This window comes from Bos indicus, chromosome 24, assembly GCF_029378745.1.
Source record: "Bos indicus isolate NIAB-ARS_2022 breed Sahiwal x Tharparkar chromosome 24, NIAB-ARS_B.indTharparkar_mat_pri_1.0, whole genome shotgun sequence".
NCBI classification, from domain to species: Eukaryota; Metazoa; Chordata; class Mammalia; order Artiodactyla; family Bovidae; genus Bos; species Bos indicus.
This window is the reverse complement of record NC_091783.1, coordinates 7,910,248-7,926,192: the sequence shown is the minus strand read 5'-3', so window position 1 is coordinate 7,926,192 and position 15,945 is coordinate 7,910,248. Positions and strand designations below refer to the sequence as shown.

Here is a 15,945-nt window from a genome sequence, read left to right as displayed (position 1 = left end):
TCCCATCTCTTGAAGAATTTTCCACAGTTCATTCTGATCCACACAGTCAAAGGCATTGGTGTAGTCAATAAAGAAGTAGATGTTTTCTGGAACTCTCTTGCTCTTTTGATGATTCAACAGATGTTTGCAGTTGATCTCTCATTCCTCTGCCTTTTCTAAATCCAGCTTGAACATCTGGAAGTTCATAGTTCATGTACTGTTGAAACCTGGCTTGGAGAATTCTGAGCATTACTTTGCTAGCATGTGAGATGACTGCAATTGTGTGGTAGTTGGAACATTCTTTGGCATTGCCCTTCTTTGGGATTAGAATGAAAACTGACCTTTTCCAGTCCTGTGGCCACTGCTGAGTTTTCCAAATTTGCTGGCATATTGAGTGCAGCACTTTCACAGCATCATCTTTCAGGATTTGGAATAGCTCAGCTGGAATTCCATCACCTCCACTAGCTTTGTTCATAGTGATGCTTTCTAAGGCCCACTTGACTTTGTATTCCAGGATGTCTGGCTCTAGTTGAATGATAACACCATCCTGGTTATCTGGATCATGACAATCTTTTTTGTCTAGTTTTTCTGTGTATTCTTGCCACCTCTTCTTAATATCTTCTGCTTCTGTTAGGTCCATACCATTTCTTTCCCTTATTGTGTGCATCTTTGCATGAAATGTTCCCTTGGTATCACTAATTTTCTTGATGAGATCTCTAGTCTTTCCCATTCTATTGTTTTCCTTTATTTCTTTGCATTAATCACTGAAGAAGGCTTTCTTATCCCTCCTTGCTATTCTTTGGAACTCTGCATTCAAATGGATATATCTTTCCTTTTCTCCTTTGCCTTTCACTTCTCTTCTTTTCTCAGCTATTTGTAAGGCCTCCTCAGACAAACATTTGTCTTTTTGCATTTCTTTTTCTTGGGGATGGTCTTAATCACTGCCTCCTGTACAGTGTCATGAACCTCTGTCCATAGTTCTTCAGGCACTCTATCAGGTCTAATCCCTTGAATCTATTTGTCACTTCCACTGTATAATTGTAAGGAATTTGATTTAGGTCATACCTGAATGGTCTAATGGTTTTCTCTACTTTCTTCAATTGAAGTCTGAATTTTGCAATAGGGAGTTCATGATCTGAGTCACAGTCAGTTCCCGGACTTGTTTTTGCTGACTGTATAGAGCTTCTCCATCTTTGTCTGCAAAAAATATAATCAGTCTGATTCCAGCATTGACCATCTGGTGATGTCCATGTGTACAGTCTTATCTTTTATTCCTGGAAGAGTGTGTTTGCTATGACCAGTGCATTCTCTTGGCAAAACTCTGTTAGCCTTTCCCCCTGCTTCATTCTGTACTCCAAGGTAAAATTTGCCTGTTACTGCAGGTATCTCTTGACTTCCTGCTTTTGCATTTCAGTCCCATATAATGAAAAAGACATCTTTTTCGGGTGTTAGTTCTAGAAGATCCTATAGGTCTTCATAGAACTGTTCAACTTCAGCTTCTTCAGCATTACTAGTTGGGGCATAAACTTGGATTACTGTGATATTGAATGGTTTCCCTTGGAAATGAACAGAAATCATTCAGTCATTTTTGAGATTGCACCCAAGTACTGCATTTCAGACTCTTTTGTTGACTATGTGGGCTACTCCTCTATCTTAATTCTTCCCAAGTTAAGGAAAGTGTTCTGTTATGCTTTTTGTTTATTTTGTCATACTTCTTCCTTTCTTTCAGGTCCATGGGTCACAGTCTTAAACTGCACAAATATCACTCCTAATTTTTCCTCTTATGTGTCCCAAGTATCATCCCCCACTCCCTTGGATGACATGGTGACCTATGGAAAGAGTTCTATATGCTTTTCAAACTATAATGTGTGTGCAAAGCATATTGTCACAATGCAGGTTCTGATTGGCTTGTTCTTATCAAGCTTCATGAGCTGCTTGTATATTTTAGAGATTAATCTTTTGCCCACTGCTTCATTTGCAGATGTTTTCTCCCATTCTGAGGGCTGTCATCTTGTTTATGATTTCCTTTGCTGTACAAAAAGCTTTTAAGTTTAATTAGTTCCTATTTGTTTATTTTTGTTTTGTTTTCATTACTCTAGGAAGTGGATCATAAAAGATCTTTCTGTGGCTTATGTTAAAGAGTGTTTTTCTTGTGTTTTCCTCTAAGAGTTTTATAGTGTCCAGTCTTACATTTACATCTTTAATCCCATTTGAGTTTATTTTTGTGTATAGTGTTAGATACTGTTCTAATTTCAGTCTTTTACATGCAGCTGTCCAGATTTCCCAGCACCTCTTATTGAAGAGGCTCTCTTTTCTCCATTGTATCTTCTTGCATCCTTTGTCATAGCAATTATATTTCAATTAAAAAAAAAAAGGCAAAACAAAATAAAAATGTCAAAATGAACGTTCCACTTCAGCACTCTGAACAGCTCCCAGTGATGCTGATCCACGTTGAGGAGCAAGGCATCGGTCATCACAATGATTTCATGTCTCATCTTGTCCTCTCTAGCACTAGCTTGCTACCACAAAACTGTTTAGACATATAAGAAAAAGATCTTATCTGTTCCTTACCACTCCCAAGAGTAAATGTTTTAAATAGTAACTAGGAAAAACGTAAACTGTTTATTCCAACACTGCTGACAAAAGTCATAAATCTAAGCCAATTGTACTGAAGAAGTGTAATTTCAGCTTGGCTTTGGGTATCTATGTTGAGAAAACAGCATCTTCTACCCAAAAGTTCTCTGTTTTTTTTAAGCCAGTGTGTTCAAATTCCTGGTTTCTTGACCAATGGATGAAATTTTTATTTCAGAGTTTGGGGGCAAAAAAACACAATCCCTTCTGTATGCCTTCAGACATCCCCACTAGGCATAGTTAAGTCCCAGGAAGTGGCAAAGAGTTAGACCTGTGCATCTCAGTGACTGGGTATAAAATAATAATTTGTATCTTCATTATCCGATTTCCAAAGGCTAATAAGCAGTGTTTTTCCAGTGACAATGAACGAAACTCAACCTCAAACGAGATGGGCTCACCACTTATCAATGCTTTGCCTGCTCTTCCTGTTGGAGTTCTTTACTCCTCGGAATCAACAAAGAAAGCTCATTTGTTTCACTTTGTGAAAACTCTTCATTTTTCCCTCAGACTTTCCATTTCACGCTGTGTGAATTTTATTAAGATCTCTTTGACAGAAGCTAAGTGCTGGCTCTATGGGGCCCTAAGGGCTGGCAGTCGCAGCCTCTGTAATTTCTAAAGCCTCTTGAGACATTTATTTTCTACCGAAACTCCTCAGAGAATCACAGAGAAGAATCTAAAATCTCTTTGGTGCTGGAAGATGGGAGTTGGCCTCATGAGTATGTCATGCAAATCTTTTGGTGTTACAGCCTGAAAACAACAACACGGCAGTCCTGTTAATATCCAGTCTGAATGGGAACATCATAATGATACTCAGTGCCTCTTCCTGAAGGCCTCCAACTATTTTTAAAAGCTGGTTTAAAATATTAATTAATTTTTTTATTTTAGAATTCAGTTCAATTCAGTTTCTCAGTCGTGTCTGACTCTTTGAGACCCCATGAACCTCAGCACACCAGGCCTCCTGTCCATCACCAACTCCCGGAGTTTACCCAAACCCATGTCCATCGAGTCAGTGATGCCATCCAGCCATCTCATCCTCTGTCATCCCCTTTTCCTCCTGCCCCCAATCCTTCCCAGCATCAGGGTCTTTTCCAATGAGTCAGCTCTTCGCATCAGGTGGCCAAAGTATTGGAGTTTCAACATCAGTCCTTCCAAAGAACACCCAGGACTGATCTCCTTTAGGATAGACTGGTTGGATCTCCTTGCAGTCCAAGGGATTCTCAAGGGTCTTCTCCAACACCACAGTTCAAAAGCATCAATTCTTCGGCGCTCAGCCTTCTTCACAGTCCAACTCTCACATCCATACATGACCACAGGAAAAACCATAGCCTTGACTAGACGAAACTTTGTTGGCAAAGTAATGTCTCTGCTTTTGAATATGCTATCTAGGTTGGTCATAACTTTCCTTCCAAGGGGTAAGCGTCTTTTAATTTCATGGCTGCAGTCACCATCTGCAGTGATTTTGGAGCCCAAAAAAATAAAGTCGAATTAGTCTTGGTTAGTAAAATATATCCATAATCTTGCTGCTGAGAAACTGTCAGTGGTTTTATTCCAAGAAAAAATTGTTTTAAAGGTGCATGAGTGCTAAGCTGTTTCAGTCATGTCCTACTCTTTGCAACGCCAGGGACTGTAGCCTGCCAGGCTCCTCTCTCCATGTGATTTCCCAGCCAAGAATACTGGAGTGGGTTGCCATTTCCTCCTCCAGGGGATCTTCCTGACCCAGGGATCCAACTCGTGTCTCTTAAGTCTCCTGCATTGGCAAGTGGGTTCTTTACCACTAGCACCACCTAGGAAACCCCATTTTAAAAAGTACTCATAGTTAAATAATTGAAAAGGAATTTGTATTCTGATTTTTTTTTCCTCTTGAATTTACATTGTAAGAATTTTAGGCAGTTCCCTGGTGGCCAGGTGGTTAGGATCCTGTGCTTTCACTGCTGTGGTCCAGGTTGAATCTCTGGTTAGGGAACTGAGATCTCACAAGCCATGCGGCATGGCTGAAAGGAGAAAAAGAGTTTCAATGTTATGTGCTCTCATAAATGACATGATAATAGCTTTGTAATAGTCCATCAGATAAAAATATTATATTTAAATCAACAGATTCTCTATGGTGGATATTGAGATTAGTTTCATATTTTCTCTATGATGAAAATAATAATAACCAACATTTTTGAGCACTTAATACATGCTAAATGACACTAAAAATATTGTATCATCTCTTAACTGTCATAATGATCTTATGACATGTGTATTATAATTTTTTCCTGCTGGAGATTTTGAAAGGAGGGTTATCTTTCTCAAGGTCACACTGCTGGTAAGTGGCTGAGCCAAGGTTCAAACAAATGTTCCTACATCCATGTTGAATCTCCTCTCTTCCATGTTGTCTCTTAGTGTATACTGAGATTTACGTAAGGATTCTTCAGTTTGAATAAAAGCTTCAACCTATGTATGCAAGTCCTTAAAGTCTGCTTCTTGGTTCCTGCTGCAATGAGTATAAAATTGCAGATTTTTGTTCTTAACATTTCAAGAGCTATCAAGTCATAGGAGATAGTGCTATGATATAAATGTGAAGGTTCTTAACAGTTTGTTTTTATTCTTTAAATATTGGTAAGACATGCACTGTCATAACTGAAATTGCTTTTACACTGCTGTGAACACTTCATCTTTAAAATTCCAAATGTGCATGGATATTCACCCTTAGCTTCATCCTCGTGCACCATTTATAGATGCATCAGTTGGTTAGCCGGCTGGTTGGTTGGTTGGTTTGGTCCAGGATGAATCTGCTTCACTCATGTCTGTGTGGGTCAAGGCGGAGGGGGTTACAGGGCGAGGAGAACTGTTGCGCACTTGAGCACATGAAGACCCATCTGTTTCCCTGTCTCTGTCCTCACAGAATGTGTGACACAGGAGAAGGCCTGTTCACTTTTCAAACAAGGGAAGGAGAAATGATCTATCAGAAGGTCCATTCTGCGACACTGGCCATAGCTGAGCAGCATGAGAGATTAATGCTAGAAATGGAGCAGAAGGCCCGGGTAAGGCCCCTTCCTTGGTAACCTAACAGCTTGGAAATGAATGTCACTGAGCTCCAATGCGCATCGTGTATATGTGGGTCCATTCAGGACAGCGCCTCAGTGTTCACTCCCACCCGTGGCGCTGAGAGCTTGTCCCAATTACCGAACCTCATCTCTCAAATATTCGATTCAGCTTATGACAAAAGAAGCTGTTTGTGGCCGCTGCAGGGAGCCATGCACTTTGTGTATGTACCTATGACCTGTTGCCATGGTTACCCAAAGAGGGATGGAGTGCTCAAAGAGTCAAACAGGGAGTGGTGCCGTCTGCATATCTCCACACATAGCCAGACAATCAGAGATGCGAATGTGGACCCACAATAACAAGGAAAATAGGTTTCTACCAGAAAGCATTCAATTTTTCTTTCTCTCTTTGTATTTATTTTAGATTCTCTGAAACTTCTAGCTCTTTCTGTCCATGTTTCAGAGCCAATACTAAAATGTTTGCAGAAGGCACTTATACTGTTTACCAGGTATCTGTTATCCTGTCCTGGAACTATGCTGTACTTTTGAGGTGAAGCTTAGAAATAATTTCATAAAGAATCTGAAATAGCAAAATTTACAAGTATCTGAAAAACAATATAAGCTTTACTACTAACTTCTTTGAAAAGCAAACAAAAGAATTATTATTGGTCATTGATCATCAAAAGAGATCAATATTGTCTTACTGCAGAATTGATAGGGATGCATTAGAACCCATCTATGAAAAGACAAAAGTGGAGTTTTGAGAAATAGGTGGGTAACTACCCAGAAAAATACTCATAATTCTATTCCATTAAAAGACTATGGGGCTTTCTATCTAGTATTATTTTATTTGGACTTTAAAAAATTTCAAATACATAATAACTTGAAATGTAAAATTATCTTTTAAATGTAAGAAAACAAAGTGGCTTAAGAAATGATTTTACATTATTCATAATACATTTCAAATTTTGTCAATACTACATATACATTTTTGTCTCTCTATCCAAGATATGGTTTAAAGAGCCTTCCTAATATCTAAGGGTGGCAAGTGCAAGTCACGCTTCCACTTGGCCTTCAGTGGGAGGTAAAAGAGTAGCAAGAACATAAAGAGGATTATTAATATGAGACTATGGGATTAATTGATGAAGCACCACCAGGAGGTTGGTAGGATTTAGTCTCTAGAAAGATTTAAGTTAAATTTAAATTATTTTAATAATTATCTAATTAATATGACATTTTTCTAATGGCTTAAATTTTGAGAAAAAAATGTAACTGCCAAATTTCAAATTATTTGAGTAGCTTGCATAATCATTTTCAGCCCATATTTATCATCTGCTAGTGATCATTTTCAGCTAAAATTAACAACTGTGAGGTCATTTGCTATTCATCAACAGGTGTAGTTCTTCTTTACTTCTGGTTGTTCTGAGCAGGCAAAATGCTCCTAAGTAGAGGCTCTTAGACAGTATTTTCACAAAGGAGAGTCCAAGCACTCTTCCAGGCAACCATAATTGTCTGCAGTAAGGACAGCACTCAGTGTACTGGCTTCCCATTCTGGTTCTCCTACTCATGGGCTGTGTAATCTTGAGCAGCTCATTTAACCTCTAAATGTCTCATTTTCCTCTGTCTGTAGAATGAGTATAGAATTGTTCTACTGATTTGGTTGTAATGAGGTATCTGTGCATTAATACATACAAAGTGCTGAGAACAGACCTGGCACACAGGAGGTACTGTGAAAGGTTCATTATTATGATGGTGATGTTGAGTAATTTCAAGATCTGCAGTGGTGGTGAAGACACGATATTTTTGTTCCCAGGAGAAGGCAATGGCACCCCACTCCAATATTCTTGCCTGGAAAATCCCATGGATGGAGGAGCCTGGTAGGCTGCAGTCCATGGGGTCGCTAAGAGTCAGACTCGACTGAGAGACGTCACTTTCACTTTTCACTTTCATGCATTGGAGAAGGAAATGGCAACCCACTCCAGTGTTCTTGCCTGGAGAATCCCAGGGATGGCAGAGCCTGGTGGGCTGCCGTCTATGGGGTCGCACAGAGTCGGACACGACTGCTGCGACTCAGCAGCAGCAGCAGCAGCTCAGTATATGTTCATCCCTTTCAAGCACACCTGTACCTTGTGCCAAAAGATTTGCAACACCAAATGTAATTCACCTTTGCCTTTGATGCGGTTGTACTTTGTCTTATCCTGTAACACTGACAAGCAAGGGGAGAGGAGGGAGGCTATTGCTCTGACAGGGATGGTACAGATGGAAGGTCCACTGACTGAGATCTCAGGCAGTGGAAACCAGGATCGGGGTACACCGTAGATCTGGGTGCTCGAAGATGGAAGGGGAAGGGGACAGATATTAAAATAGCAGGCTCAGGGCATCTTTGATCATGCAGTGGCTTAAATCGGGTGAAAAAGTGTGACTACCAACTTTCAAATTATTTGAGAATGCAGGGAAAATTATTAAAGCTACGTATTTAAACCAATGGCACCTCTCGAATTTGTTTCTGTTTTATGGAGGTCATAATCTTAGATAAAACACTCCAAGTTCTTCTAAGTCTGTTGTCAAAAACAAAGGTGCTCTACTTTGCATGTGCAACATTTTCGGAAAGTTTTCATTGTTTCGGTGATAACAACCATTCATCAGAACACACATCTCAAAGGTGCTTGCGTGGCCCTGCCCGTGGAGGGTGAGTGTGGGCTGATTTCATCATCGACAAGACCTTAAAGGCCCTGAAATAATTTACTTTTGGATTTCAATGGATCTGTTACACACATACACATACAATACTACGCACACAAACACAAATAATGTAAAAGAAACTTCTTGTTTTAATTTGCTTTGTATGTTCTTAAGCTTTACAAGTGCTATGAAATGTCCACAGGGACGTGATGAGAAGACATAAATGGAATTTTTAAAATACAGGTTTTCCCTTATACTTTATCAAAACTAAGAGAAGGAAGGGGGGATTATCCTCAGTCATTTCTAACTTCATAACAATGTAAGTGATTTAAAAGCAAAGAACCCCCTATAACAAAAGTTACAGTTTGTCCTTTAAAAACATAGTGTCTGGAATGCTCCTGTTCTCAGTCATTCTTGCTTCCTCGTCACCTGAAAAGCTCTGTGCACAATTTAAGGACAAACAGCATCGGTGCTGTTGAAATACGAGCAAGATAGCAAACCACAGGTAATGCCTAAAACACACCACGGGCAGGCTTAAAGGGGCTGCTGTCCAAAACTGTCACTTCTGTGGTCTTCCGAAGCTCCAGTGGATGGAGAAAAACAACAAAAGCCTCAAGTAGAATGTCCTTCCTAGAAAACAAATAGTTTTCTTTCTCTAAGATCTGTCATTTTACTTGATTTGTTACTAGAAATAAAAGAGAGTTAAAGTCACACATTTAACAAACTGGAAACTTTTACCGTTCCCCAAACAGTAAGCCTTTTGAACAGTAAGCATTTAAAAACAAATCATCTTATTTCCATTTTATAATGTAAGATGAAAAGAAATTTCTGGTGAGAAGGCAGCACTGTCTGCCTCTCCAGCCACCCCATTGGCAGGTACTAGGTCTAATGCCGCCTGCCTCAGAGGAGGGCAAAGGGAGAGGGGAGAACGAAGCTGGTTTCACGTACAACTGACTTAGACTCCGATTCAAAGTTAGTGTATTTGCCCTTCCAGATTTATACATGATCACAGATCTTACCCAAGTATTGACTGCTACCAGCCTATGAAATAGTTCTTATCTAAATAGCTCTATGACCAAGGAAATGCTATTCCATGGCATGAATTCCAAGCTGGGTATCTTTTCCACAGTTTAGTGTCTCTCAAGTCAGATGAGAGTTAACGGTTTAATTAGCAGCTCTGTTCTTCCCTAGTGCTCCATAAAATCATGTGTCTTTCTAATGATGGCATCCTGGAGTGTATAAAATACCATAATACTTGTCGTAAGTATTCTGAAGACTCTAAGCTGTTATTCCCAACTGTCACTAAATTACATCTTTCAGTTCCTTTCGAGTCCCTGTCTAACAAGGCGAGGAGTACCATGTGCCCATTTATAAATTTTGAAGAAATAGGAAAGCTTCCAGAATGGGACCTGTCCTGGGCAGTTTGGCTTTCTTTTGAGTGACAGCATTCTTCATACCCACATTTTATGTGAATCTCTATCAGCTATGGAGAAAAAAAAAAAAAACTAGTTCTCCCATACTGAAAAGGTGAAGAATTTGGAAGCAAAATAATCTTATGAGCTATAGACAGGAAAATGTTAACATTTTTTGCAATCTCTTTTCTAGGTTTAGTCATAGTAGGCTATGAAATTCTATAATGTGTGATTTATGATGGCAAATGGTATGTTACTACCAAAATATAGGAATATCTGCTTATGAATTCTTTCTTCAAAGTTCTATTCTTGACTCTCTTGCTCAGTATTATCAATTATTAACCAGCAGAAAAGAGCCTTCATTATTACTGACAATGACCAGTTCCCTGCTGGGAAAGGCTGTTTGCATTTTTGTGAAATTTGCTTTTACTGATTGGCTGACACTGATTAAACTAACACAAGCTCAGTTAGGACAAATTATTATAGTTGATAACTAACATGGGCCTGCGTTCCTGATGTTTCAAAACACTAAAGGAAAATTAGTTTCTAAACAAAAACAAAGAAAATACTAATTTATATCTGCAATAAATACACAAATGAGATGGAAATGACAGGAAGGCAGTATGTAATTTTTCTAATACATCATGCTGAGACATAGTGTGATGGTCAAAATTTTATTTAGATTGTGTGTTTTTGTTTTCTTTAGAAGTTGCTATGACTCTAGATGTCACTTCAAAAAATATATTATATATCATATATATGTATATAACATATAATCAACTTGATTACAATTGATAAGGTATAAGGAAAATTAATGTCTAACATTAAAAAGTTCAACTGTGTTTAAAAGACACAATTTTGTTTCTTTTATTTATATTGCTAGAATAGAACAATAGTAGAGAAATCTTGGAGAAGACAATGGCATCCCACTCCAGTACTTTTGCCTAGAAAATCCCGTGCACAGAGGAGCCTGGTAGGCTGCAGTCCATGGGGTCGCTAGAGTGGGACACAACTGAAGCGACTTAGCAGCAGCAGCAGCAGAGAAATCTACAAATATCGTTCTTTTTTCATTTCTTTAAACGATAGTACTCTTACTTATTCAGAGGCATACAATCTGCTCTTGGCAATTAAGGAGTGGTGTTGTTGTTTCATCACTGAGTCATGTCCAACTCTTTTCGAGCCTGGGGACTGTAGCCCACCAGGCTCCTCTTGTCCACGGGATTCTCCAAGCAAGAATACTGGAGTGGGTTGCCATTTCCTTCTCCAGATCTTTGCAACCCAGGGATCGAACCCAAGTCTCCTGATTGACAGGCAGATTCTTTACCAGTGAGCCACCAGGAAAGCTGAATTACAAGAGTAATTTCCTTAAAAGAGGAAAAAAAAAAAAAAAACAGATTTCAAAAGTCAGTCAAAATGACTCAGCATACAGACATATATGACATATATGCATACAACCCAAAGAATCAGACGAAGTCCTCTTTGAGACAATGCTATAAAATGGGTATGGGGGAGTAGGCCAGTAGGGACAAACTAAAATCTAAGAAATTGATGTAAGAATTTCATGAGAAGATCTTTAAGGCTACATTTAAAGAATGTGAGCGTAGTTGTCAATCCCTGGATGCACACACACTATGTGGAAGCTGCACAGCATGGTTGGTAACCAGGGAGACTCTAGGGAAAGACCAGCAGAGCTGTGTGACCTCCTGCAAGTCACTTACCTTCTCTGTGCCTTGGCTCAGTTTCATTTCAGTTCAGTTCATTTCAGTCACTCAGTCATGTCTGACTCTTTGCAACCCCATGAATCGCAGCATGCCAGGCCTCCCTGTCCATCACCAACTCCCAGAGTTCACTCAAACTCACGTCCATCGAGTCAGTGATGCCATACAGCCATCTCATCCTCTGTCATCCCCTTCTCCTCCTGCCCCCAATCCCTCCCAGCATCAGAGTCTTTTCCAATGAGTCAACTCTTCACATGAGGTGGCCAAAGTACTGGAGTTTCAGCTTTAGCATCATTCCTTCCAAACAACACCCAGGGCTGATCTCCTTTAGAATGGACTGGTTGGATCTCCTTGCAGTCCAAGGGACTCTCAAGAGTCTTCGCCAACACCACAGTTCAAAAGCATCAATTCTTCGGCACTCAGCTTTCTTCACAGTCCAGCTCTCGCATCCATACATGACCACTGGAAAAACCATAGCCTTGACTAGACAGACCTTTGTTGACAAAGTAATGTCTCTGTTTTTCAATATGCTATCTAGGTTGGTCACAACTTTCCTTCCAAGGAGTAAGCGTCTTTTAATTTCATGGCTGCAATCACCATCTGCAGTGATTTTGGAGCCCAAAAAGATAAAGCCTGACACTGTTTCCACTGTTTCCCCATCTATTTGCCATGAAGTGATGGGACCAGATGCCATGATCTTTGTTTTCTGAATGTTGAGCTTTAAGCCAACTTTTTCACTCTCTTCTTTCACTTCCATCAAGAGGCTTTTTAGTTCCTCTTCACTTTCTGCCATAAGGATGGTGTCATCTGCATATCTGAGGTTATTGATATTTCTCCCGGCAATCTTGATTCCAGCTTGGGCTTCTTCCAGCCCAGCATTTCTCATGATGTACTCTGCATATAAGTTAAATAAGCAGGGTGACAATATACAGCCTTGACGTACTCCTTTTCCTATTTTGAACCAGTCTGTTGTTCCATGCCCAGTTCTAACTGTTGCTTCCTGACCTGCATACAGGTTTCTCGGGAGGCAAGTCAGGTGGTCTGGTATTCCCATCTCTTTCAGAATTTTCCACAGTTTATTATGATCCACACAGTCAAAGACTTTGGCATAGTCAATAAAGCAGAAATAGATGTTTTTCTGGAACTCTCTTGCTTTTTCGATAATACAGTGGATGTTGGCAATTTGATGTCTGGTTCCTCTTTCTTTTCTAAATCCAGCTTAAACATCTGGAAGTTCACGGTTCACGTATTGCTGAAGCCTGGCTTGGAGAATTTTGAGCATTACTTTACTAGCGTGTGAGATGAGTGCAATTGTACGGTAGTTTGAGCATTCTTTGGCATTGCCTTTCTTTGGGATTGGAATGAAAACTGACCTTTTCCAGTCCTGTGGCCACTGCTGAGTTTTCCAAATTTGCTGGCATATTGAGTGCAGCACTTTCACAGCATCATCTTTCAGGATTTGAAAGAGCTCCACTGGAATTCCATCACCTCCACTAGCTTTGTTCATAGTGATGCTTTCTAAGGCCCACTTGACTTCACATTCCAGGATGTCTGGCTCTAGGTGAGTGATCATACCATCGTGATTATCTTGGTCGTGAAGATCTTTTTTGTACAGTTCTTCTGTGTATTCTTGCCACCTCTTCTTAATATCTTCTGCTTCTGTTAGGTCCATTCCATTTCTGTCCCTTATAGAGCCCATCTTTGCATGAAATGTTCCCTTGGTATCTCTAATTTTCTTGAAGAGATCTCTAGTCTTTCCCATTCTGTTGTTTTCCTCTATTTCTTTGCATTGATTGCTGAGGAAGCCTTTCTTATCTCTTCTTGCTATTCTTCACTGAATATATTCTTGATTGAATATATTCAATATATATTCAAATAATATAATTTAATTGAATATATTCAAAGTACCCACTCTGATGGCTCTGAGGTTAAAGCATCTGCCTGTAATGCAGGAGACTTGGGTTCGATCCCTGGGTTAGTAAGATCCTCTGGAGAAGGAAATGGCAGCCCACTCCAGTATTCTTGCCTGGAGAATTCCATGGATGGAGGAGCCTGGGGGGCTGCAGTCCACGGGGTCACAAAGAGTCGGACACGACTGAGCGACTTCACTCACTCACTCACTCACTGCATTTCGGACTCTTTTGTTGACCATGATGGCTAGTCCATTTCTTCTAAGGGATTTCTGCCTGCAGTAGTAGATATAATGGTCATCTGAGTTAAATTCACCCATTCCCATCCATTTTAGTTCGCTGATTCCTAGAATGTTGATGTTTACTCTTGCCATCTCCTGTTTGACCACTTCCAATTTACCTTGATTCATGGACCTAACACTCCGGGTTCCTATGCAATATTGCTCTTTACAGCATCAGACCTTGCTTCCATTACCAGTCACATTCACAACTGGGTATTGTTTTTGCTTTGGCTCCATCCCTTCATTCTTTCTGGAGTTATTTCTCCACTGATCTCCAGTAGCATATTGGGCACCTGCTGACCTGGGGAGTTCCTCTTTCAGTATCGTATCATTTGCCTTTTCATACTGTTCATGGGGTTCTCAAGGCAAGAATACTGAAGTAGTTTGCCATTCCCTTCCCCAGTGGACCACATTCTGTCAGACCTCTCCACCATGACTCACCCGTCTTGGGTGGCCCCACAGGGCATGGCTTAGTTTCATTGAGTTAGACAAGGCTGTGGTCCTAGTGTGATTAGATTGACTAGTTTTCTGTGATTATGGTTTCAGTGTGTCTGCCCTCTGATTCCCTCTTTCAACACCTACCGTCTTACTTGGGTTTCTCTTACCTTGGATGAGGGGTGTCTCCTCATCGCTGCCCGTCCTGACCTTGAACGTGTAGTAGCTCCTCTAGGCTCTCCTGTGCCTTGGCTACCTCTTCTTAAAAGAAGGAAGGAGGAGCAATAATATCCACTTCAGAGGGTTAGACTACCACCTGGTCTTTAGTGAAAGCTCAATAATTATGAGGTAATTCATAACATGGCAAAAGGAAAACCTTTCATTTTAAATGGGTAAAATTTTATAACCACCACTAAAGTTCATCCCAGAATTCACTGTATGCATACACTGGAAATTAATTACATACACATATTACAGCCTCTATATACGTCAAAATCAAATGACAGCAAAACTTTTATTTAAAACACCTATGAAATTTAATGTTTAATTAATGTTTTAATTTAATTTATTCATCATATTCCTTAGATTCAAAGGGTAGCTCTGTAAATGTATCTGCTTGCAGATGATAGATAGATAAAGAATATATATTCTTAAAATCATTACTGAGACTTCCCTGGTGGGCCTGAGATTAAGACTGGGCGCTCCCACTGCAGGAGCACGGATCCCATCCCTGTTGGGGAACTAAGATCTCATGTGCTGCATGGCATGGCCTAAAGATAAACAGATAAAATAAAACACAACAACAAAATGCCATAAAAAAAAAAAAAAAGGAGGCAGAAGATGCAAGCTGATAAACATTAAAAAAAAAAAAGAACTTTAATGAGTACAGGTTAGAGTGGCATTCAAAGTATTTATGTAGATGTTTGTAATAATTTCTGATGTTACTCCAAAGTCCAGCTTTTTTTCACATTCTGTGAAAGTATTTTGGTCAATATGCAGTTTAAAATATGTACTGATGACATCTATTTTGTTTCAAGTTAATGAAAATACTATCTCACAAAGTCCAATTTTAAACGTCACCTAACAACTTCCAATACATGACCATAGAAACTACATTTTATTTGTGAGCATTTATACTCAGCAAGGTATATTCTATTTTTTCCCCATTTATGTTGAATAAAATGGAAGATTAAGAGTGTCCCCTATTGAGAATTAAGTCAAGTCTGTGAGAAACCAATCATCCATAAACTTTCCAACTTCAGAGGACTGTCTGAACGAATCCTAACAGTTCCAAGCTTGGCTGGCGTATGGTCTCCTGGGCTTCGATTTCTGTGCAGCTTTCGAGTTTCATGAGCTCTTTTCCAAGAACAAATAAAACTAACTGTTCTTGAGGGAGTGCCCTGGTGTTGAGCTTTTCCTTATGAAGCAGCGTGTTTTTTTCTTATGCTGACCTGCATGTCCCATGTCACATGAACACTCTGCCCCACCACCTGGATATCTTCTGTGCATCTCATCTACAGGGTTTCCGCACCCATTCCCCTTGTCTCAGACAAACCAGGCCCTGGTCTGCATATCTGCCCATGTGAGGCATGTTTTAACTCTCTTCATCATACAGAGAAGCTGTGTCTTTTTGAAGACTGGTTTTCTCGGGGTACATGCCCAGTAGTGGGATTACTGGGTCATATGGTAGCTTTATTCCTAGTATTTTAAGGATCCTCCAGAGTGGCTGTATCAATTTCCATTCCTACCAACTGTGCAAGATGGTTTTCCCTTTATCTCCACACCCTTCCCAGCATGTATTGTTTGTCATTTTTTGATGATGACCATTTTCATGGGTGTGAGGTGATACCTCACTGTAGTTTTGATTTGCA

At 39.9% G+C, this 15,945-nt stretch overlaps 1 protein-coding gene across 1 annotated transcript in view; it reads left to right on the top strand.

The window, feature by feature from the left end:
• DOK6 (docking protein 6) overlaps positions 1-15,945 on the top strand; it is a 412,757-nt gene that overhangs the window by 308,271 nt on the left and 88,541 nt on the right. Inside the window, exon 6 of the mRNA XM_019986984.2 lies at positions 5,498-5,636. Within this exon, the coding sequence (XP_019842543.2) occupies positions 5,498-5,636 (139 nt within the window). The remainder of the gene's footprint in view (positions 1-5,497; positions 5,637-15,945) is intronic.